The sequence below is a fragment of the Cyprinus carpio genome, chromosome A8, assembly GCF_018340385.1.
Source record: "Cyprinus carpio isolate SPL01 chromosome A8, ASM1834038v1, whole genome shotgun sequence".
NCBI classification, from domain to species: Eukaryota; Metazoa; Chordata; class Actinopteri; order Cypriniformes; family Cyprinidae; genus Cyprinus; species Cyprinus carpio.
The window spans coordinates 8,288,612-8,315,422 of NC_056579.1; the positions used below are offsets into that span (position 1 = coordinate 8,288,612).

The window sequence follows — 26,811 nt, forward strand, 5'->3', positions numbered from 1 at the left end:
TGTCACAATAGAGTTTTTAGCATCAGGGAACAGACTTCCACTGTGAAAAGGAGGAGGGGAAAAAAGCTGAAAATGTTGACATTATATCAGAAAATGCGGGAAGATCTCACGGATAAAGACATTTCAGCTGCCAGGATTATATTCTTAAGGACTGCAACAGCGCCTTTCATTTAAAAAGGGTTTCCTTCATTCATATATTCTCCAGTGTGGTTGTCATTTAAGATATATCTCATCCAGAACAAACATTTCCATGGTGTCAAAATAACATCCTGCTTAGTAGATGGACTGCACAAAATTTACAAAGCTAAAGAACAGTATTTGAGATACAAAGAAAGTTGAAAGGCATCTGTGTATTGCTGCCCCCCTACTGACTGAACCTAAACTGCACAATTCAATTTGAAGATTAATCTAATCGTTATATATATATATATGAAAAATTGTTTACCTATCAATTAACAATTTTGAATATTAAATAAATTCAGTAATGTTCTTAATATCTAATATCTTCATATAAAAAGAAAAAGATTAGTCAAAGTGCACAAAAAAAAAAAACCCATACAAAATTAAATGACTTAGACGTCAATAAACACGTACACTCTCCCAGACAAACATGCGCACACACACACACACACGCACATTAATGATCCAATCTGTCTAAATGCCAAGTACTGGTAATCCTTGGCTGGAGAGAAATCAAAGCGAAGAAAAGGTTGCTGTTAAACAGTCACAAGCTCTTCAGCACCAGATGCCTTTCATTCACACTCTTTCACTCTCCATCCTTCTTTTCTTCCTCTGCGTTCATCTCTCCAGCTGCGGAGAGAAACGCTGTGGGGCCGGCAAAAATCCCTGGGACGAGTCGTCTAGTCACGGACAGCAGAGACCTATCGGACGGCCCTATTCTCCCCGCCACTTTCCTGACAAACATTTGCTCTGAGGCTTAAGCGTAGCCCCGAACTCGGGTTTGGGAATGCCAATCAGAGGAGGAGAGCAGGGCCCGGGCCGAATAGTGGAAGGGTACGTTCCCTGGGAGCCTGGAGGCAGAGCGAGAGCTTTTGGCAAAGACAAACAACGGGACAGCACTGAGGGACTCTCTTCTCTCTCTCTCTTTTGCTGCTTCTATTGATATGCACATGCAGAAAAGCATCGGCTGGTCTTCAGCAAAGACAAAAGATGAGCAGAAAAAGAAAAGCTGGAGAGGACTCCTCTCCATATGTGACTGCGAGGGGGTGAATGGGGAAAAGAAGAGAGAGGGGAGATTGTGAGAGCTCTCTGTTGCTGTTTTGTTGCATTTTCACACAGGCCTTGAGTTTTAGGGCCACAACTGTAAAACAAAAACTCGTCTCACTTGTTAGTAACTTTTTCTCAACGAGACGTTTGTGAAGGAACGTGGTGGATCCCACTGAGCTTTTGTTTCCCGTTCACATGTTTATTTTCTGGCATTTTCGGACACAAAAGCGAGTGCTTGGACGTTAGATAAAAATGTTCCCATCCCAAAAGAGAGAAAATCTTCCCGTGGAGCCAAAGTAACTAATGAACTCTCCAGCTAACTAAACTAACTCTGAGAGAGAGCCATTTAGAAAGTGACATGCAACCAATAAGGTGTTCTCTTACAAAAACAGTTTGTATCGCATTCAATTTGTTTCTCCTTAGAAAACAAATCTTCTCCCTCTCCCCCTCGTTCTCAATCTTAGGAAGAAAGAAACAGAATGCTTAAGGATCAGGCCAGTCGGGGCCACAGCGGCCCGTTTGATTCAGCTTTGTCCAGTCACTCGCTCCCCTACCAAGCCAACAGCTTCGCTTCCTGCTTCTCTTTTCTCTACCCTGCGGGCTCTACTCTCCAGTTGTTGTAATCCCGACAGAAACACTTAAGGTTCACAGTAGGTGCTCATCAAAACCATCTGCTGAGGGAAAGAGAGCGCTCGCCCATCTCACTTTAATCTCTTCAATTAGCACCATTACAAACCTGTCAAGTAGTCTGATTACTGTAATGGTGACCAGCGCCATCAAGGCGGCAGTTTCGCCGGGAAATGGGTTGGCGTGGACAAAGCTGAGATGGGGAAAATAGAATTCTGGCTTAAAAGTATGAAGACTATGAAAAGTATAAGCTCCTAAAGGAAGAGTTCACTCAAAGATGAAACATGAAGATGAGTAATTAAGGACATCATTTTAATTTTAATGGTATTTTTCCTTTAAGGAGGAAAGGTCTGACACAATAATTTCTTACAAAATTCCTTGTGCTTCTCATAATTGATTTTTACAAATAAATGTCATTTTTAAATGGAACCTCTGGTGCATCAAGCTTATTATACAAAAAAAAAAAATAATAATAATATAAAAAAAAAAAACCAGACCAAGTCTTTATCTTATGAAGTGCTGTTTCTCACGTAAATTAATCCGGTTTCAAGGATTTTTTGAAATTTTAATTGGAAACAAGGACACCTTGTCAAGAAAATCTTGTTATTCCCCAGAAAACAATTCTTAATATATTATGCAGTGTTGCTTCTCATGTAAACAGTTCTTGTTTCATGGATTTTTTTACAATTTTAACAGAAAAAATAAGACCAAATCTAAAGAATAAAGATAAATTCCCAGAAAACAAATTTTAATTTCTTATGCATGGTTGCTTTTCAAGTAAATGATCTTGCTTCAACATTTTTTGGACATTTTAAATGGAAAATAAAACAAAACCATGTTAAGAATAAGAGTTTTTGCTGTGCAGATTTAATGTATGAATCTGCACAAGTTAAACAAGTTGTCTCAAGTTAAAAAAAAAAAAAAAAAAAAAAGAACATCACAGATGTCTATTTCTTCAAAACGCCACTGCACAGGCCCAACATGACTCCCCCAGCAGCACTGAGGGAGGGGTTCAAGTGGCGCTGTCAGTCCATAGGGAGCTTGTTACACTTGACGTGGTGCGTGCTACCTGCTGTGAATAATTAATGGAGCCATTTCCAGAAAACTGTGTGTAGGTTACTAGGGCAGGCCAGGGAGAATGCGAGGGACTCGGGGAGGGGTCGTGTGTGTACAGATTGGAGCGTTTGGGTTTTGTGTCCCACACAAACCAACCTTAAATACAACACAGTGTAGTTAAAAGGAGTGTAATGAAAAGAATGGCATCGCACAGGTCTGATGGGAGAGGGAAAGGAGCTGATGAGCCACAGGGGGGTTTGTACTGCTCCATACTGAGCTCTGGTTATTGCAGACACTATTATGAGCAGAAAGACGCACAGTAGACAAGAGTCTTCTAGCATATTAAACTCACCTGCAACAAAATACAATGTTTTCAAAAGGAGGAAATAAGAGAACCTCCCACTCCCTCAAGATTTAAAGATTTCCACTTCACAGAACAAGGGAGAATGGGAAAGTAGTCGTACTAATTTTTACTTAAATTCTACAATAGCCAATGAGAAATATGAGTTAATAAGAGAAATTGGTGGGGGGGGGCTTAAAAATTATTATATTTCAGAATGTCTGCTGTCATCGGTAATTAGTAGAAAACATACAATATCCCAAATAAAAATCTGTATAGAGTGGTATAATAAAGGGGAAATATGTGAATGATTTACATTTAAAAATAAAAATAAAAAATTAACATAAATGTGAAAAATACTGTCCTAATATACTACTCTTGTTTCAAAGGCTTATTTTGCTGCAAGCTAAATACAATGTTTAATATTCAGAATGTCTGAATGTTGTACAATGTGTAAAATACAAATTTGCAGGAAATGCAAAACAATGTACATCTCTTAAATCACAGGAACCTGTACATGATGGGCCCATGTCACATGACAAAAAAAATTATGCATAATTTCACCCAAAACACACAGTTGTGATTAGACATTTTGAGACAGTTCTGAAGTCAACATTTCAATAGGCATTCTGGAAAGGAAGAATTTTGACTGGGAGATAATTAGCTTCGGCTCAACATAGGCCTTAATCATTGGTACCATCTCTTCCACAATGAGGACTATTATTTTAGCATGTAGTAATTAAATTGACACCCCACCAAAAAAATCAGAGCAGTTTCAGAGAACACGAGAAGAAATGCAGTAGACAGACAGACAGCAGGTGTAGACAGACAGACAGAGGGGTAGGTGACAGACAGGTGTGCAGTTGTCTCACCTCTTGGATGGTTTTGCTGGCGGGGAAGTTGAGGCTGTAATCTCTCTGTGCTTCACGGTGGCTAATGACGAGCAGGTAGTTCTGACTTGACGACCCTTGCTGGGCACTGCTAAAAGGCAGAAAGGGCAGAAGGGGGGAAAAAGAGAGAGAGGAGCATTAGAGTTCAGCAGTGGACATGTCAGGGCTCGTCTATGTCTCCACAGGGTCTCTGGGCTCCGACAAGCCTGTGCCACCCCACTGCTCTGCTTGGGTAGCAGGAGGCCAGGGCAGAGCCAAGGGCCACAGCATGGGCACACACCAGCACCAAGGCCATCTGGAGGTATCGACTGGGGCTAAGAGGTATAAACGTCACACAAAAGGACAAGAGGGCTTGTGTCGCTCGTCCACTCCACAGTCACCCTCGGAGCCCTGACCTCAGAGCGGGTTTGAGATTCATGGGAGCCTTGGTGCTGAGCTGTAGGAGAGAAGGCCTCATCTGATGACAAACGATGGGGGTTAAGTAGTGCTTTGAGCAAATGCTCCGTCTGTGTGTGTGAATATGAATCAACAGCTTAGACGCGAGCCTGCCGGCTAATCAGGGTTCGATTGAAAGCAGTCAGGAAGAGGAGAGTCTGGGAATTAATATGTAACGCACACATTAATTATGCAACCAGCGCCTTAATCTGAGGAGCTTTGGACAAGCTTATGTTAACAGAGGACCAAATTTACTGTAATGGCAGCTTATTTACATTGACTAAAACTGCGAAATCAATATGTAAATGTAATGTTTGTTGTAGCTAGCAATGAAGATTGAAACGGTGGCCTAGGAGAGGAAGATGCATATACAATGCTGTGGAGAGTGGAAAAACACAGCGGCATGAATACAGGCTGTAAAAGGGGAGGTTTAATTGGGGTTTCAAGACTCTTACCAAATAAGGACGATTTGGAGACATTTTGCATTTTGATACAACATATTTCCATTGACTAATGCGCATAACTACAGATAGGGTTTGGGTAAAAAAATATTGATTTAAAGATTTACAACAGTCTGAAATTGATTCTTAAAATTATTACAGTTATACTGAATGTGAAAACAAAATCTCATATATCAATATATTTTATATATTCATTTAAAAAAATGTACACACAAAATTGCACAAACATGCACAAACACTACTGTTTAAAAATACAATAAAACAGTAATATTGTAAAGTATTATACATTTTTTTTCTATTTTAATATATTTTAAAATGTTAATGTTTATTATTATTATCATTAAAGCATTATTATGCTTACATTTTTTGTGTAAACAGTGATAAATTTAATTTCAGGATTCCTTGAAAATAAAGTTGAAAAGCATTTCTTGGAAATACAAATCTTATCATTATAAATGTCATTTTCGATCAATTAAATTTGCCCTCACAGAATAAAAGTATAAAAATAATTTGCTTTCAAAACAAACTTCTTACTGACCCCAAAATGTATATGTATATATATTTGAAAAAGCAAAATGCATTTTTAAATTATATATATATATATATATATATATATATATATATATATATATATATATATATATATATATATATATATATATATATATATATATACACACATACACACATTTAAATTTATTCTGAACTCTTAGGTTTGTCCCACTTAAGATGGTGTTATGAAACTGTGGGCTAAAAAGTAAACTGCAAAGTAGAACTTTTCTCTCTAAGGAGTTGAAACTATGTGAAATTTCCTCTCACAACAGATCTACAGCATAAGGTTCATCTGTAGGAGCTTAACCAGGTTCAGCCCTCCGTGGCCCCCCCCCCACACCTCCCCTCCTAAATTCACCCTAAAAGCTTCTCCACACCATCAGAGGAACTGGAAATAGAATGTCACTGACTGCTTTATACAAAAAACAAACCACTGTGTAAATGAAAAGCAGATTGGTTTAATTCAGCAAGAAGTCTGTCTCAGAACCCTGCAAGACTGAGATTTTATTAAAGTCCTACCGTCTCGTTCCTCATATAGGCACGTATATACACACTCGCAATACCAACCTCTTGCTATAATTTCTAATACATACACTCTTAGAGTGACCTGTACCAACAACCAAAAAACACAAACACACCTTTTCCTTCCTTCTTTTAAAATTTTATTTTTGCATCCATTTTTGTTTTTTCTGCACCGCCTGTTTTAATATGACAAGTCTAAGTACTAATTGCTGTAGTTTAAACAGTTTTTCCTTTCTGCCAAAACCAGCAGATTCCTCAGGCCCCCAAGTCTCACAGGAGATCAGATGCAGAAAATGAGATAAATACCAAATGCGCACTGACTCATTTGCTCATTTGTATTTGAAATAGCAGAAGTTCAAATTAAAATAACCTTAAACACACACATCTCCTGGAAGCAACAGAAATAGATGATTCGTTTTAAATTATTCATAAAGTTCTATTATTTATGCTGGAGATTAGGGGTTTGGATACCTCCATGAGAGGGAGAGCGAGCGAGATGAGCTTGGCTCATCACTGGATTTCTGTAACTACCTTGGATGGAGTGTCTGTCTTGAAAGCTCCAAAGCCTGTGCTGTATTTGCATTCAAAACAGAGGGAAGAAAATGAGGCAGGCGGCGCAGTGTGAAGATGGGTTTGATTAATATGTTTGGATATGGTGTGCTGAGGTATGCTTTGCAGTAATTGCCTACAGTGGCTTTTATTTGTTGAGTACTGTCCCATTGTTCACAGCCTGCATACTGAGACCCCACACTTAACTTTAAACTAAAAAAGCTGATAGAGAACTTTTTTTTAGTTTTTAAAGGAACCTCTTGTGCTCACCAAGGCTGCATTTCTTTTACTGCAAAAATACAGTAAAATTTGTTTATATATATATATATATATAAAATAAATTCACTTCACTCTTTGCCCGTCTCTCTGTGACAGTTATTTATAAAGGCAGTTAACAGCTTGTCTGCTCACCCTCCTGGAAGCCCTCTTCTCACTGCACCAGGAGAGGACAATCATGGGCAACAATGGGGTCACACCTAACTAACACCGGCGTTCTCTTTTTCTCCCCTATTTTGACTCCTCTAAAATAGTTTCTGGGATATAATTAGATCCTGCCACTGATGATGAGCTCTAGTAGGTCCTGGATATTAGATATTGTGCCATTTAAAGACAGAGGTGACAAGGTCTCTGCGCATGTCACCTGCCCGATAGGGAAAAACGAGACGTGTGAGAGAAGCTGTCAGGATCACGTTAATATATGTGATCTCAACAGATCCATTAAACCCCTGACCAGCAATGTGGTGCACAACAGTATGCAGTACGTCACAGTAATGTGTATTTTTGTTGCAATCTCCAAAATGAAAGCTAATCAAAAAATATGCACGCACAAATTGCCTGTGGACCAAATGAAATGCAGCCATCTGAAAAGGTGCCAAATAACAAGAGGGAAAAGAATTAAGTGCTGATGTGTTTTGGAGGGTACTGTTATCACAATGTTAGTTTACAGCCCATTTAGTACTTTTCGCAGAATGTTTTCACACTCTAGAGTACAGTGTCCACACAAGCTGACAGAGATGCCAGTTTATACCCAGTCGTTCGACGGCATCGCCACCACTTCCCACCGGGGCTTACAGCAGTGCTAATCAACACATAATTACACACACAAACACATGCACATCAATATAACACACACATGCAGTCCTTTCTAATTGAAGTTACTTTCATTTATTACTTTGAATCGCACTGCTCTGACCACAATGTCTTGCTTATTTAAATAAAGAACATAGGGCATTAATCAACCATATTTTTCTTCAGTTCTTTTTGAATGGAATGTATATCGAGTCTCTAAATTCACATATGCATTACTAAATTCCTAAACTCTATATCAGATCCAATTTATACATTAACATTAAAATTTTAGGGTCTGTAAGATTTTTTTCAAATAAGTAAAATTTAATTTGATGAATTATTATTGCAATTTAAAATAATTATTTTAAGATGTTAAAACTATTTATTACTGTGATGGCAAAGCTGGAGGAAAAATTCAGCAGCAATTTTTCCAGTCTTCAGTGTCACATGATCCTTTAAAACTCATTTTAATACGCTAATTTGGTGCTCAATAAACATGACTTATTATTATTCATTTTGAAAACAGTTGCTCTGCTTAATATTTTTCTGGAAAATTATGTTTTTTCAGGATTCTTTGATAAATAGAAAGTTCAAAAGAACAGCATTTACTTGAAATATAATTATTTTGTAACATTATAGATGTCCTGACTGTGATATTTATATATTCAATGCTTCCTTGCATAACAAAAAAAGTATTCATATCTTTAAAAAAATAAAAACAAAAAATGTAAAGGAATTGCAAATATATATAATAATATTATATATATAAAGAAATACATAAAAATGAACACAGAGAAGCTCTTCAGTTGATTAAAATGCTTCACAAAATGCTGAGCTACTGTCACTGCCTAAAATGTGGTCTTGCCACGCCACCTAGTGGTGAATGTGGGACTTTTCTTAAACACAAGGGATCAAGGTTTGTCTGGTTCACAAGGTCCAGTCAGCCCCTGCTGGTAGATATGCTAACTACAAAATTATGTTGCCACAAAGCAGCTTTCTCCATTCAAACGTTGCTGTGTATTGACACATTATATTATAAACATTTATAGAAATTCTACTGGAGAGTCTACAGAAATTATAAACATCTTTGCCTAAATCCTGGGAATGTCATGCCATCAACCTCATTTATACAAGATTTTAAAGTACCAAGAACACAAATAATGCCCATATTTTTTTGAGTTTAAAACAGATATATGGGCAGCTTTTAGATGATGGGATAAGCCTGGATTCTGAGACAAACTTCAGGCTTTGGATATGAGTAATGATTGTATATTGTGATGGGCCACTCATATATAAATGTCAACTACAGGAATGGATGTCCATCCTTTCATTTAGAAGAGCCTGTCAAGCCTGTTTGACAACTTTGTATACTCAAGAAAGTTTATGTGCATTAATTGTGTGTGTGTGTGTGTGTGTGTGTGTGTGTGTGTGTGTGTGTGTGTGTGTGTGTGTGTGTGTGTGTGTGTGTGTGTGTGTGTGTGTGTGTGTGTGTGTGTGTGTGTGTGTTTTTTTTTTTTTAAGCTAAAGAGTCAAACAAACACGATGTACTTGCTTTACCTAATGTTAAAGCAGAAAATAAGAAAATAGATGTTTAGGGCATTACAAAGACATACCTGCTCTGGCTGGTGCTGGCTAAAGGGGCAATATCAGGGGTGAGAACATACAAACTGTTGTTCTTGGGGAGATGTAAACTCTGCAGAACCGTCTGAAAGAAAGTGAAACAGAAGAGAATCATCAAAGAGGTCAAAAATGCTTTTGAAGTTGCCTTTTTTTCCATTTTCACTGTACAAGAGGTACAACATACAAGAAAAACAACAAAGAGTAATTTAATGAAAACAAAAAGACACATAACTAATTTCACCACTAATAATAATAATAAACCCCACCCATAAATATGGCAGTCACAATTTATCATATATTTGAGACTGCCATTTAAACATATATATGTCTAAGTCTTACATTTTGAGAAAAAAAAAATTAATGCACATTAATGCATAAAAAAAAAAAATCAATGCACCAATAATCTGAATATTATTGATTAGCATATGTTCAATTATCTGATTAGCATATGTTCAATGCTGTCATTCTTACACTGTCAGATACATCTCCACTCTTCCAGCCTTTTAACTGCATTTTAGAGACAGGCACTTGTAGCTCAGTCTCTAAAATAGTTTTAATATCACCTGCAGAGAGAAAGAAATAAGAATAGGTTATAAAAGGTTAATGGGAGTTTAGTATGTTACCACTAGAGGACAGTATGTATATAGTCTAGTTTTGTCAAGAGCTCTTTATTCAGCTCAGCTTAATTTCTCTTATTTGCAAATGGTATATTTTTAAAACATCTCTTTCATTTGTCAAACCATTATATAAATACCTTTTGAATCAACATTTTCTCAACTATTATTGAGATTATATTACCACAGTGCAGACAAAATTTCAGCAGAATATCAGTTCTCGGAGTGTTTGGTATTTTTCCTCATTTCTCCATCACCAACAAAACTAGGTTAGCTAATTATACTAGCTACTGGTTTTTTTACCACAGTGATCCAAATTACATTTATAATGAAATGTATTATGAATGTCAAGCTTCAGACAGAAACTTCTTAAAGATGATGCTTGTGCATCAAAGACTTATCACCCACAACCACCCACAAAACGATCTCTGCACAACCTAAGCAATTTCAAATATACACAACACATGACATATTTACAATAACTGTAAGACAAAAAAGAGGACCCAAACTGTAAGTGCATTATATTAAAAAAATTGCATTATATATTGTAACAAGGTAATTAATAACATTAATATTCATTAATATAAATAGATTATTAAAATATATTTTTCTTTAAAATGTACAACATAGTTTTAACATACTATACACACAATAAATCAATGAGTATACTATAACATTAACACCAAAAATGCAAAAAAGCGATTTTCTTCCTTTTTATTTGTGTGGCACATACCCTGCAGCTCAGAGCTCTTCCTGTTGACTTCGCTCTTGACATAAGATTCAACTTTCATTCACAGAAATAGTCACACAAACAGTATGTGGTTCAGTTTCTGAGGCTTTTGTCATACCAAGAATCAAAGTTCAGTATCCACATCTACCAAGAAAATGCTTCAATAATTTCTTAGAATTTTTTTTTCAAAGGATAATTATTGCAGATGACATGTTAATTATTGCCTATTTGGCAAAAGCCCAATCTAAATGAAGAAAGGTGTCAGCAATTGTGGGTAACAGCACATGAACAGTCTACTTAATGCTCCATGGCTCAGTATGATGTGTACTTCCAAGAAAGGACTGTGCTAATCACGTCTGCTGCCTTTGCAAAAGCAGCATTCACTTGCAGACTCTTTTTTTAGGATGTGGGTCAGCAAACTGTCTGCTACCAAAAGATTGATTGATAAACCGGTCCTGTATATAATGATAATGTATCAAAACATTGTGTGTGCTCACCGACTGTGCTGGCATCCTCCAGCACTACTTCTATGGAGCGCTGTCTGTACTCCACACGGAAATTGAGCATCCGTGACTGCCGTTCCACGATGTGCCGAGAGGGCTGGACAGGGCAGAAGGCGGGGCTAGATGAGGATGGGGGTGAGGAAGATGATGATGCTGTTGCTGATGCAGATGCAGAAGAAGGCGGGGCTGAGGGTGTATGTGCTGTGGCTTCTGATTGGCTGTGGGGTCCATATGGGCCGGTCTGAGATGCTTCACTGGAGAAATTACTACACAAGAAAGAGGAAAATGAGGATTAGCTCAAATAATGTTAAAATTGTTATGAGAAGCACCTCTCCATCATAACTAAAACTAATATAAATAAATTATTCTACATACACGCACAAACAATAGTGTTTAAAAGGTTGGGGTCAGTTTTTTTTTTTTTTTTTTAAGAAATTAATACTTTAATTCTGTACTTTCATTATACTACTTTTACTATTAAATTGACATTTAAAATGTTAAAAAACAAATTATTTCATGTTAATCCTATTCTTTTGAGCGTTCTAATTCTCAAAGAATCCAGAAAAAATGTTTCACTGTTTCCACAAAAAAATATTAACCAGCATTGATAATTATGAGGACTGTTTCTTGAACACTAAAGCATATCAGAACAATTTTAATGTGAAACTGCCAATTAGAGTAATGGCTGCTGAAAATCCAGCTTTGCCAAAGGAATAAATTACATTTTAAAATACATTAAAATAGAAAGTTAGTAGTTAAAGGTTAATATTAGTTTGTTAGAATTTTTTTATGTTTTACCAAATAAAATCAAAAATGAAAATAAAACTTATTAATATTATTATTACTGGGTGTGTTTGACTGAGAGTCCGGATGGAGGGTCCTAGGTTGAAAACCCCAAACTACAACTACAACTACCCACGTAATGCATAATATGTGGAAAAGAATCTCCTGCCTTTCTGTATTTGATCCATCTGTATATGATCCATTGTGAACACTGGGCATCCTGTCAATTATATGTTCATGTTATCTGACCACTGTAAGCGGAAACAGACTCCAACATCCAATTAGAAAACTTTGTTGATAATTTGACAAAAGGAGACTTGTAAGGGAGAGAAAACGAAACGAGAGAGAGAGCAGAAAAAAGCTTGCACCTCGTTACACCACTCATGATCCACAATGGCGACAGTGCTGAAATCCAAACAGTATCAGACTCAATGTAAACAGGCTTTACTGGTATAATAATATGGGCAGGGCCTAACAGATGCTCGATTGTCCGACCCAGAGAAAATCATTCTTTTTTTGCTCTGCTGAGGACACAAAACAGCTTTTTCTGGCTCTTGCTCTCTCTCTCTCTCTCTCTCTCTCTCTCTCTAGTACTCTCTCTCTCAGTGGCTGATGGCTGAATTCCCCCGTGCCCCCGTGTTCCCCTGTGGCAGTAAATAATGTCTTTTCTCTGAGCACTGGCGGGACAAAGGCTCTTCTCTTCTCCTCCAGGGTCAGCACATATCGCTGTAAGAGCAGGAGCGGGGGGCCAGGCACAGCACACAATGCCTGACTTCATACCACCTTATTACAATACCAAAAGGTTAAAGACGTTAGGCTCTGGGGGCATTCAGAAACTCGTTAGACACAACAACGAAAACCCAAACATAGGATAAATTAAAGAAATGTCCAGGAAAAAAAAAGAAAAGAAAACCAGAGTCACCGTTGCAGCCTCAGTGACATCTATAGGTCAGCATAGTCACATAATTAAATGTTTATCATAAAACAACTAGACGTGATGTTGGATATTTATATATGAAATATATTTATATGAAGTTGGATATTTATATATCCAACTTTATATAAGAACTGGGCGATAACAGTTCCATTCAGCAACAAAATTAAAAAAAAGAAAAAAAAATCAGGCAGTCTGCCCTAGCTGTGAAAGGATTCACGAAAGAGTGAAAGACATCAATTAAGCGATTTGGTTCACAAAACCAGTCCAAATGATGCATTCACAATTCTGAATAATCTAAAATCACCAGTTCCAGAATTCGCTGATTCAATCCAGTCGCAGTGGTTTACAGGTTATAGGAGAAAAAACATTTTTTCTGAATAACAACAAAAATTTTGGTCCGTTTCTCTCATAAAATATATAAAATATAATCACTACAGAAATTTCAATGACAACATTTTTTAAGATTTGACTAATTTCCATTACTTTTAGGCATTTTGAAATTCACAGTTGTAAAATTCGACATTTCCATATTGTCCATAACTGTAGGAACAATTAATGAAATTAATGTTAATTAATGAAACTGTTCAGTAAATAAAAAAAAGTAGTATTTAAAGGGATAGTTCACCCAAAAATAAAAACGAATTTACTCTACATATACTCTATTATTTACTCTGTTGATGGTTGCCATTGACTTAGTATTTTTTCTATACTACAGAAAGTCAATTATTTGGTTACCAGCATTCCTCAAAATAAATTCTTGTACTCTACAGAAGAAACAAACTCAAAGAGGTTTGGAACAACTTGAGGGTGAGTAAATGACAGAATTTTCACTTTGGGTGAATTATGCATTTAAAAAAGCATCCAACAAAAGGCTTAAATAAATCTTTTGTTGAATGCTTCTTAAACAAAAACAGGAAACAGCATGTGACATGGCCAAGATGATGACAAAATACAAATCTGGTAAACTTCAAACATAAAGGATGAGGTTTTCTTTGTACTTATTTTAGAGTTCAGCCTACACAAGAAGTTCACGTGGTTAAAAAAGAACTTCACAAATGAGACACTACCTCAAGATTATTAACAAATCTCAGTGTTTGTTCTTGCACAGTGATATGGGAGAGCGGTTAATACACATACAGTACTGTGCAAAAGTCTTAGGCTATTAGTATTTTCACCAACAAAAAATGGTTTTAAGCCAGTTATTTCTGTATGTTGCTTTAGTGTGTCAGTATGAATTAACGGTTTACTTTTCAAAACATTCCTTTTGCCATTAATTGTAATAATCCAGTGAGATTTTTGTATGCACAAGGAGTCCGACAACAACCAGTGCTCCACAGAGATCTGATCTCATCATCATCCAGTCTGTCTGGGATTACAAGAAGAAACAGGTTAATTTTGATAATGACTAAATCCAGAGGAACTCTGGCAACGTCTTAAAGTTGCTACAAGAAACCCACCTCCAAAGCTACAGTACTGTGAAAAGTTTTAGGCACTTGTGTAAAAATGCTGTAAAGTGAGGATGCTTTCAAAAATAATGTCATAAATAGATTTTATTCATCAATTAACTAAATCAAATCAACATTTGGTGTGAACGCACTTTGCATTTAAAACAGCTTTTGTCCTAGGTGCACTTGTGCATAGTTTTTCAGGTAGCTTTACAGGAAGGGTTCTTGTAGCATCTCGGAGACGTTGCCAAAGTTTCTCTGGATTTAGTCTGTCTCAGTTTTTCCTGTTTCTTTATGTAATCCCAGACAGACTGGATGATGATGAGATCAGATCTCTGTGGAGCACTGGTTGTAGTCAGACTCCTTGTGTATACAAAAATTATTACAATTAATGGCAAAAGGAATGTTTGGAAAAGTAAACTGTTATTTCCTACTCACACACTAAACCAAAATATAGAAAAAGCTGGCTTAAAACCATTTTTTTTGTTGTTGGTAAAAAAAAAATAATAATGGCCTAAGACTTTTGCACAGTACTTTATTTCTAGAGCAGAGTGCAACAGTAGAGTCCCAAAGCCTGCAGCATCTTCAACACATTTTTAAACAATCTTATGATCTGTATATAATTTTCAACCGCTAATGTCTCTCTTTTTTTTCCTCTCTCAGACACTGGCATTCAGTCAACAGTTATTCCATTGTGAGCGTCTAGATGGCAGTCTACACACATGCTTGGCTTGGCAGCAGCGTGTAGGTCTCCAGGTCCCACCGAGCAGAGATCCAGCTGGCGGCGGGCGACTCAATGGGGGCACTTGAGTGAACCGTGCCATCCTACAGCCTGCAGTATGGTGCCAGCCACCCACTGAATGCACAGGCTGGAAGTCGTCATGCCAGGCTCCATTCATAATTACGTGCCTTTGAGAAAAACGTGTCCTCATGTCCAAGCTCTTACATTCACACACCCTCTAAATAAACCGTCACAGATCACGCTCCGTCTATATATATTTGTTCTTAAGACTCTGGGGCATTCATGGGCGCTGACCGTTAAGGAAGGAGAAATGGATGACGGACACAATGAGTGTTCACAAATGCCTTTTGTTGGCCAAAGTTTCAATTCCTGTTATTGGGTCCTATTTTTTTGCTGTTGTGTTTGTGTGCATTTCTGTTTGAAGGCAACTGAGGGAAATCTCAATATGGCTTAAAGCATAGTGTAACACTTTACAAACTCTTCAAGCGAGACAGACACACAACAAGAACTGTTTGTTGCATTTTCAATTGTGGGTTTTAACGGTTTAGGGCCCAACGCCGTGCCAAGGTGGTTGGCCCCTCTATATACCTTCACAACCCAGTGAAGAGTTCAATGAAAGCTGTCAACTACTTTTCTTACCCACAATGCAACTGGCAGATTTTAATTGGTCGATGGAATGCTGAAAAGCTTTACATTCAGCCTAAACACTCCATGAATGAGTTCACTGCGATCCAAAGCAGACCGTACTAAAGAAAATGGGAAAAGGACGGGGGGGGTGGACAAGAAGAAGAAAAACATGCATGTATGAAATAGTGGTGAGCATCTAAACAATCCTACTGCAATCCATTAAAACAGTATTTCTAGGGCACTGTATTAACGCACTGAAATGTGGCCAGTGGCACAGAACCCACAGCTGGCTACATCCATGCTGAGTCCTATAAAAAGCTCCCAACTTTGTTGGTTGTTCTCATCCATTAACAAGGTCATCAACCAACCGCTATGAAAACCCCCGCAGTAAACTTGATTGTTTGATTTCCTGTGACTCTGGTGTTGAAATAGAACGAAGGGGGTAATTGCTGGGGAGCAGACTTCCAGAGGGAAATGAGATGACAGCCTTCTCCGCACTGGTATTTCACCGCAATTATTTCCGCAACACACTTTAATTCTCACTTTCTTTTTCCTCCCCTCGTTTTTTTTTTCTCCTTAGTTGTAAGCAGTCCATAAAGAAGCAAAAGAATGGTTTTAAGACCAAAGTGATGTATAATATAAGAGAAAGACAATAATTATATACACTACAGTTCAAGTTTTTTTTTTTTTTTGAAAGAAAGACATTGTTACATCTTTTACATTGTTACAAAAAATGTTTTTCAAATAAATACTGTTCTTTTAAAGTTAGTCAAAGAATTAAAAAAAAGTATGAAGTTTCAACAAAAGTATTAAGCAGCACAAATGTATTAAACATTGATTTCTAAGGGATCATGTGACAATAGGTATGGAAAATTCAGCTCTGTGATAACAAATTACATTTTTAAATATATTAAAACAGACAAGAGTTATTTGAAATTGTAGTAATATAATATTTGACAATATTACTGTTTTTACTGTATACTGTTAGGGCTGCACGATTATGACATTTATCATAATTATCATAATTGCAGATTATTTCCTTGAAATTGTAATTGTGATTATAAATTACAATTATCACAATTTACATTGTATGATGTTTATACCATTGTTTGACGCAACTGCATGCCATAATTTTAAGATGAAAATAAACAAGCTAAAAACAATAACTGAAAAACTAAGTACTTTTCTATAGTATTAAGCCTCAGATGGCAACTATACATCGGATTGCTTTCTTTAAATTATAAAAAAGTAAAAATATGAATGTTATTATAATGTTATTTAAAAAAAACACATCTTAAGCATGCAGAATAACATAAGTGGACTTTGAACGATTAATTGCCACTTTAAATGATTATTACGTAATTGTGGCATCCATAATTGTAATCACGATTAGAAATTTAATTAATTGTGCAGCCCTATATACTTTATTTTGATCAAATAAATGTAGCCCTGGTGAGCATAAAGGACTTATTTCAAAGAACATTTAAAATATCTTCCCAGACCCAAACTTTTTGCCCAGTAGTGTAATATAAATATATAAAAATAAAATAAAATAATAATAAAAAGTATTTAAAAATCATTTTAAAAAAATGTCTTACAGGCCCAATGAACCCTATGAACACTAAATGTCTAGGTATTTCCACTAAAATCCCAGTGCTATGCAAGTTTACAGTGTAGTATTCTCACATAACAAACTGTGGCAATAGTGAACACTTTGTCATATTTCTAATAACTGTCAATCACAAAAAATTACATTATATTATAATACAGTGTATAAACTGTATATATACATATACACACTGTATTATAATGTAATTATTTATATTCAAATTATTTGTATCTACTATAATTATATATATATAAGTATTAATCATGAGATACAACATTTTATCATATTACATTACACCACAGTGTTCCAGAAGCTTTAAATACCTTTAGATTAGGTGGATCATATCAATATTGCTATGTCCTGACATGTAACAATTCATCAAGATTTAATTTTGTGTTTAATTTTCTCAAAATTTCTAATTACACTATGCTGCACCGGACACTGTAGTGGCCACCTAGGCTAAATGATCATAAATAGAGTCCATTACACATGATTTTGAATTATGAAACAAAGCCAGATCATGCTATACTAAAGTGCAGGATTTTGTGTTCAGTAGTCAGTCTGCCGATTAGCCAGAAGTAAAATGGAGGAGCAGACATCTGATTTGACTAATCGGATGAGCAGACATGATAAGAGCTCTACCAAAGGCTCTACAAGCAGAAACGCATGCTGCTCTGACATTTCCCCCTTGATTCCTTAACATCCAGGGAATCAGCAGCAGCCACAGCTGGGTCTCATTATAGCTTAGAGACCAGTGTCCTTTTGAGAGGAGGCCAGTTTCATTTTACAGGGGCATGAAAACAATAACCACCTCAGTCTAGCCATCAAGCTCAACCAGGTCTTGATTCAGGTAATGTGCTGTCTTTGAAGTTAACCAGAATTAATCTCTACTCTAAAGATAACCAAATGCAATTTGATGGAGTGGAATCTCGGCCATAATTTTGGAAAGGTAAAGCCTGAGTTGATGGTTTTAGATTCATAAGAATCAACAAATCAACATCATACCTTTGCAAGATCCCATTTTCTTGTGGTATGACTCCATTGATGGCTGCCTAGGAAGAAAAAAAAACAAGAAAACACATCATTGATGACTACAATAAATGACTGTTGGGTTCAATTAAAAACAACAGTGACAACATGAAAAGTTTTAAGTCTTTTTTTTTTAATGCATATGAATGTATAAAAGAAAACATATTTTAGGTGATGCAACTAGTCAACATTTTTTTTAAGTTTTTAAAACCCCATGTTTGAATATGTGTACTTCCCTACTATACAGTATGCAAAAGAACAGTTTATCAATGGCTGAGAAGTAATGTAATACAGAACATACTTCTCAGTATGAAAATTTGGAGCATTGTTAATAATCCTGCTGTTTGTAGTTTATGTAAATAGTCCTGCAATGTGACAAAAATAATTTTTCAAAGTACAAATGTAGTCTTTAACTTAAGATGTCATTAAAAAATAACTATTGATTAATGAGGCCATAAATTCTTGTATCATAACTAAAATTTAAAACGTATTTTACACTATTGTTCAAAAGTTTGGGGTCAGTAAGATTATTTTTTTTATATATAAATGAATAGATTTATTCAGCAAAGATAAACTTTTTATTCATCAAAGAATTCTGGGGGAAAATGTATTATGGTTTCCACAAAAATATTAAGCAACAAAACTGTTTTCAACATTGATAATAATATTAAAAATTTATTGAGCACCAAATCACCAAATGACTGCTTAAAATTAAATTTTAATACTAGTCCAAAATATTAGAAAAAATATAAAGTATTTTTTATGTATTTACTTTTGAACTACATTATATAATAAATAGACAAGAATCAATTAATTTAAAATATGGCATAGCACAGCACATCACACATCAGGACAACTACCCAAATAAATAATGGTCTAAATATAATGATCCTTTTTGAAAGGGGTCATGAAGTGAGAAATCAAAATTCCCTTGATTTTTTGACCTATAAGAGGTCATTGTACTATAAAATCAACCTGTAAGTTTCAGAACTGAAAATTTCCCCCCAAGTCTAAAAACAGCTTATACTGAAGCCAATCTGCCAAAATTACAGGCTGTGGAATGTGCCACTTTATGACGTAATAGTGTGGCTTAACCCCGTCTCCGCAGAAGATCAATGCCTGCTTCGACATCATTGCCTGTTTAGCCCCGCCCAACAATTCACACATATAGGGTAAATAACAAGACAGTAAAACTCAGGTCTAAGTAGAAATCAAACGATAAAGATGTCTCCGAAGACAACAAGACGCTGTGCGGTGCCAAATTGGGGAAAAACACAATCTTTAAATTGCATTCCTTCTGATCCCAATATTAGGAAAGAGTGGATGAACTTTATTTTTAGTGAAGTTCCAGATTATGTCAGTAAGAACTTGGTCCTTTGTTCATTTAATTTTACCATGTATTCATTTACAAACAGCGAATTCCAATGAGGTGGGTCAAAACCAGAAATTAAATAGCCTACTACTTCTAAATTATGATGATTAGGGCTGCACTATTAATCGAACGCGATTAATCACGATTGTCATGCACATTTTGTCAGTAAAGCCGGTTCTGTGATTAGTAGTAAATCACCATCACCTGCTTTCAGGTGGAGCAGCATTTACTACACAGAGCCGTAGTTCTCTGATAAGCTATGCAAAATCGCATTCATAATCGCAGACGATATAATTGAAGGATTATGAAATCGATGAAATCATTTATGATAATGACAGCTGTTTGCGTATCTTCTCATTGAACTACGGCTCTGTGTAGTAAATGCTGCTCCATCTGAGAGCACGTGAAAATACCACATTACTCCAAACTCAATTCATAATGTCAGTCGAGTGTTTGAAATAAATCCTTCTGTGAGATGATGTGGCTTCTTAAACAGAATAATTAAGGCACAAAATATTTCATTGTATTCCAAGCAGCGATAATGGCTATGTCGATTAGCATTTCATTATAGATATACTTTATTATGATGAAAACTGTAATAATAAGAACTCAGATAAACCATATATTGCCGTAGTCGTGTGTTTATTAGTCACGTTGACTCAATGAAAGCAGTTAAATCTTCTGTTTATTCAGCTGCATCGATTTCCTAGATTTCTTCTTCGGGGCATATTTGGATTTTCAACCCTCTGGCCTTTGGATGGAGATTTACTACTGATCACAGAACTGTGCTTCACTGAAAGATACAGATGACAATCACAGCTTCTGCCTAATCATGATTTATTGCCTTCGCGATTTAATTTAGATTAATTGAGCAGCCCTAATGATGATTTTGATGTAAAAACCTTGACAACATTATAAGCGGACCTCAGAGAACAGCACAAAATAATAATAAAAAAGGCAGTTCATATGACCCCTTTAAGATGATAACGCAAATAACAGAGATACTCAGCAACCCAAACATAATACACACAAGCAGTATCCAGCAACGTGGGCTACATATCCCCCGCTTTCTCTCATCAGATTGAAGTGGAATGCACAGAGATGGGCCTGACATGTTTGTGTCTTTGCATGTATGAGCAAGTGGGTTCTGGAGCCAGACTGTGATCACCAGGCTTACTTGGTGGATACAGATCTGAATGGAATAGCTTCTGATTGAGCCAAATAACAAAGTCTATAGAGAGACATACATCGCTTGCTATGCTCAGAAATTTTCTGAATGCCAGTAGAGGCCACAGAAATTATGTTTTGTCTGCCATAGAGATAGAACATCAGATATTTTTGACAGATTTAACCGTTTAACACTAGCAAAAATGTAGAAGTGTCTACACATCTTAGGCCATTTAACTTCTCATGAAAGATTTGCTCTGGTGCAGCGTGGTGTTTGTGTGATCAAGTGTGTGCAGCACACATCCTGGCTTAGGCGTGGGGTGTTCAAACACTCGCTGGCTGTCCTGTCTCTACATTTTTTGACTCCATCAACCTCACAGCCCTGAGTACGAACAGCGAGTCATCATATTCACAGGTGCACTTAACCACGCAGTGGCTAGGACCTGCTTTCTTTGAATTGCTGCCAGCATACAACCAGCTTCCTGCTAAATATAGTATAACAGCCCACTTTTAAGATAAAGGCCGACTTTGTGGAGGACAATCCGTCTGTAAAACACAATTTCTTCATTTTTGTTTGAAAATTGTCGAGATATGAGATAACCTGAACCCTATATTATAGGGGTGAGAGTGGGTCACATGCAATCCCTCATGCAAATTAGCACTACAGAAACGCCCCTGTTACATTCACCCAAACAAAACAAGCTCTGCCTGTCTGCCTCTATCTTTGGTGTGACACCGGTCACAGCTGCATATTTTTTTAGGCTCTAGAGGTGAAATGTTTGTGTGGTGGCAAATGAAAGGTGATATACCAGACTACTGTATATACCAGACTATAAATCACAAGGATCCTCATAATAAGACTAAGAAGACTTTTACAATTACAATTTCCACACCATGTATTAAGAGGGAGGGATAGGCTCCTGCAACAAGGAATTTTTAGGACCGTTTTGATCTGTCTAAATGACTTGTTTGCAATAGATAAGATGAAAGGCTATAAAAAGGTGTGGGTCTCTGCAGACTAGACTGTAGCAGACATTACTGTCTGTTCAAATAACATTATCAATTGAAACAGACACCTAGACACATAAGCTCTGCACAGTAAGAGCAACAAAGGAACTACTTTTTGTTCACTAGGGGTGATACAGTTCCTGCATGAAAAAAAAGGTATGGATCTTGACCTATGATTGGGCATGCATTTCGCTACCACACTTTATTGCCTCTAATGATGCCTCTAAAATTAAACGTGTAACAAATGAAAAAAAAAAAAAAAAGCTAATTTAAGTGTTCTTAATGTAACAGGAGTAGCAGCAGTCAGACTGAATCGGACTGAATTCAAGATGTAAATTTACAGAAACAGTTTGTGCTTACGTTGTGATAAAGTTTATCATGCATTAACAAAATCTGGTCATGTTCTTGCAAATGTTAAGATTTTGGTGATTTACATCACTGAGTCTAAACAAAATCCTAAAAGTGGGCAAATAAATTTGAGAAACTAATGATTTCTCATTGGATCGGCTGAGGAGCTAGTAAATAGACTACCTATATGTTTGAATGTAATAATTTCACAATCTTTTAAATAATTTTTTAGTGTGGTGCATTTTGCTGCAGTATGTGGTTTAAAGCTCTTAAAAGCTTTTAAAAGTGCAGTGAAAGAGGCTCATTGCCAATCACACTATTAAAACATCAGTATTGACCCAAAATGTCCTAATTCATGCACCCCCAATTGTGCCATAACAAGTATTCACCAATCCAAAAAATTAAATAAAAGTTTATATTTGATAAACTATTGCAGGTACAAACTTTATAGTGCCCTAAAGTTTTTAAGCTAAAATATGTGATTTAGATGTGATTCATGCAGACACTTTGCATGCAGGTGGTTGGGGGAATTAAAAAAAATAATAAAATAAAAAAATAAAATACAATTATTGTCAATACAACACAGTCTTTTAGCACTTATTGAGATGAACTACACATGCAAAGGAATCTGTGTTGCTGCGTTGCACTTCCAAATCCAGAGATAAGGTGCAATTTAGCCTTGCAGTGTCCAATGCTGAAAGTTTAAATTAACTGATTTCTATAAGCTAAAGAATACATGGTTTACTGAATCAATGCAGTACTTATAATATTATTAATATTCTGTAATAGCTTCAGCAAGGCTTAATAATAGGTTTAATAATATGTTTTCATTTGGTTAATGGTCAAAAATATATAATTGGGTCTGAAAACATTATTACAGCGAAAGCTTAAGTTTAATTATAAAACATTTTTATTGGTGATTGGGTGTTTCCTATGAAGCACAATGGCAGTCGAGTACAGCTGTAATTTTCCTTGGTTTATTATAAAGTTTCACATTATATAATCTCAGGATCTGAACTAATTCCCTCATGCAAACTATAAAATTACACCAGTACAAATTGTGACTCACAGTGTTACAAAGAAGTGCTAGAACTGTTACTGATGCCTCCTGAAAAAAAAAAAAACTACATATGACGCCCCTGATTATAACCAAAAATATAAATTAACAAAGCCTTGAATTACAAAATGACTGACTAGGTTTTGTTGATGACTAATGTTTGTTGTAAGACAGTTTAACTGGTATATGGAAATGCAGCTACTACAGAACTGTGCCAGAATGTCCTGTGAACAATGGTACCATTAGACAGCTTTTGCACTAAACATAGTGGCTTTGTCTCCGATGTATCACCACAATCCACAAACAAACAATATGCAGGAGACACATGCACTTGTTAAAATGATTTGTGGTTTGAAAAAAAATCTAGCTGTGTGTCAGTCTTACAGATTTAACAAACAAAGTGCATCTTACCACCAAGTCCCAGTTGTTGAGTTCTAGAAGTGTGATTGCTTCAGCAATGTTGTCGATTCCTGTACATGCCTGAAATAAAAAGAACAAACTGGTCTGGATATTTGCATTTTAAAAATACCATAAATCAAAAAGTCCTCTTTTTTTACAGAAAGAATGAAATAACAGAACGGCCAAAAATACATTTCTGAGAATTAATTTAAATTTCTAGTACATTATGCACTGAATATTATATATAAAAGCTATTAAATTATATGAGAGGTGTTTATTGCAAACCTTTAAGTTTATAGCCACAATAAAACACAGTGTATATAAGCAACCTTCAATTTTGGTGACATATCTGCAATTGCCACATATGTCAGATCTCTTTCTGCTCCTATTAAATAAACAGTTTGCCAATCAAAAAATGTTGTCAATATGTGTAAAACCGACTCATGTTTACAATCCCAAGGAAAACAAACTGAAAAACATGAATGTAACAGGTGATGGCAGTGTAGAAACAGTGCAGAGTCATCTGACAGCTTCTGGCCATTACAGGGTCACGAAAAGACAGATCAGGCTTCAGATGAGTCCAGTAATGTTTTCTAGTCGCAAATAAGCAGACGACTCCATAATGATGTATTTTAAGCTGTCTATTCTTATGTTGTCCGGTTACGTGCTTTCCATATTTCATTTTTGCTGAATAATTCAAACAAAGCCACTGACAGCTGATCATCTCGAGACATGTCAACAAAAAGAAGTGACTTTAATAGCCGTTGCCCGGCTAGCTCTGAGCAGGCACAAGAACGGGTCTGATCTACACATCCATCTCTTATAAAATCATAAATTATCAGTATTTATGTGAGGGAACACACCTGAAAGTCGGCCAGGATCATTTCTCTGTCCATGTTGCTGTCGGAGGCCATTGCAGTGAGAGGCTAACGACTCATGTAAAAACCCCAAAAATATCAACCACCGGTTTCAAAAAAGCAGCTCAGGACACGGCTTATCAGTGTACGGAAAGTAACCGAGTATAAATGCTGTTCTTCGGGGCCGTGTTGTCAGTGTTTGGGGGCTTTCAGTTTTTCTGTTATCGTCACTTTGCTGTTCTGGATCGGCGTTCAAAGCAACAGAAACATCTTACGGCTGCCGTAAAGAAGTGCTGAACTGTCGCGCCCCTCACACGGTTGCAAAGAGCTGTGTATTTTTAAAGCAGCAGCAGCAGCAGGGCCGCGGTTGAATTTGAATAGACTGTTATACACGCGACTTGTTTGACTACCATATGACATTTTAAACAAACAAACAAGAAAGTTTTAAAAATATTTTATAAAAAATGTATATGGGCACTGTAGGCAGTTCCAAAGCAATGATTGTTTTGTCTGTTGCAATTTTTCACAGTTCACTACCCGACTGCAACCCCACCAAAATTAGTTTTTTATTTAGTATACATGAAGATATAACACGGCCAACCATGATAAGCAACCAAACGTTAGTAAGATTTTAGAAAAATCATAATTTTACTAATGGGTACTCCGACTAAACTCACTTTATGTCATCTACGCTGGAAAAGCTGAAACCAGTTTAAGTTGGTTTGCTGGTCTTAGCAGGAACATGCAAGCCATATCAGAGTGGTTTTATATGCGTTTAGAGCAATTTTCAGTGGGTCAGGATGAAGGAATTAGTTCGTCGAATAGCAGAGCACCATCTCGGCCAGCTAAAACCAGCTAAAACCATCATAATCCAGCAAAGTAGCGACTTTCATTGCAATTAAAACTTACCTAAACTTTAACCTACAAACATATAGCTTTTAACTTAAATAATAATAATAATAAAACAAAAACTAATCAGTAAACCAGCCTTTAGGTATGCCAGCCCCACAATGCTGGTTTCAGAGGGGTTTAGAGCAGTTTTCAGTGGGTCAGGCTGAGAGGCCATGATCTTGGCCAGGCTAGGAGACCAGCTAGACCATCTTAAACCAGTGAACCAGAGACATCCATTGCAATTAAACTTAACTTGAGTTTTAAACCTTGCCTCTATTCATGCATGTCTGGCAAAAAATAAAATAAAAATTAGAAAAATAAATAAACCAGCCTAAGCTGGTTTGCTGGTCTCACAGCCTTGCCCACTGAAAAGTGCCCAAAATCCTCTAAAACACAGCAAATCAGTATAGGCTGGTTTAGTTTTTATGAGCAGGAATGTAGCAGTATGTCTCAGTGATATATTATATATTTGTGTGTAGTATGTAAACATATTGGCTATTGCTGTGCTATATGGCTTTAATACCAATGAATAAACAAAACAATGCCATGGTCAAATATTGACAAACTGGCCATTTTCAGACAGATTGTACTTGTGGTGCGCATCTCGGCAGTTCACATGACTGAATTTAAACCTTGCACGGTTTCACAGCCTTTCATCCTACCAGTAATTTGAAGAAATTTCACTTCAAACACACATTTATGGAGAGGGGAATTTTACACTGGTAATACCAACACTTCAAAGCCTTCACAACTCAAGGATGAAATGTCTAACATGGCAGAACCTGTGAGAAGAAAGCAAGCAGAAAGTGCATCTCTCAGCCTCTCCCCAGCAACATTACCGTTGAGTGAGTCCCGCCTCACTCCGCGTCTGTTAAAAGTGGGCGGAAGTGTCGGCCCTTCATTTCAAAAACGGAGTGATGTCAAACAACAGCGGCAGACTCGCTGACATAGTCAGCTGTCCTCCAACCAGCTTATTCAACGCCCATAAACCGGTCGCAGAGGATAACTCGATGCCAGAGACGTAGCCTAACCATTCTGCAGGTAGTGGATACAATGTTTCATTTGAAATGATCCATTATGACGTCGTCCATCGTCGGCTGAATCGGCACAGTGTAACTGCACCTATACGTGCGCGAGGAATCACTACGACAGAACATTTTGTAAATATTCACGCCTGCAGCTTGATCGCTGACTGAAAAACTATTAAAATGTATTTCTACGGGTGTCAGTTTGAAATACCGGGCTAGTGTCAGTTAACAAGTTTTGATAATCCTCATGCCAGCGTTCTTTGATGTGCACATCAAAGAAGATTCGCTTTTGGCGTTTCATATTCAAAATGGGCGGGA

At 36.6% G+C, this 26,811-nt stretch overlaps 1 protein-coding gene across 2 annotated transcripts in view; it reads right to left on the reverse strand.

Moving 5' to 3' along the window:
* LOC109059289 (FAS-associated factor 1-like) overlaps positions 1–24,893 on the reverse strand; it is a 67,355-nt gene extending 42,462 nt beyond the window's left edge. Inside the window, exons 1-7 of one of the 2 annotated variants that reach the window (XM_042761921.1) lie at positions 24,581–24,893; positions 23,730–23,798; positions 18,343–18,389; positions 11,189–11,460; positions 9,819–9,910; positions 9,341–9,432; positions 4,123–4,228 (exon numbers count right to left, since the gene is read on the reverse strand). In XM_042761921.1, the coding sequence (XP_042617855.1) occupies positions 4,123–4,228; positions 9,341–9,432; positions 9,819–9,910; positions 11,189–11,460; positions 18,343–18,389; positions 23,730–23,798; positions 24,581–24,631 (729 nt within the window). In that variant the 5' untranslated portion in view covers positions 24,632–24,893. Of the gene's footprint in view, positions 1–4,122; positions 4,232–9,340; positions 9,433–9,818; positions 9,911–11,188; positions 11,461–18,342; positions 18,390–23,729; positions 23,799–24,580 lie in introns of both variants that reach the window. The other variant, XM_042761920.1, reaches the window with a different exon arrangement.
* Between the last annotated feature and the right edge of the window lie 1,918 nt (positions 24,894–26,811).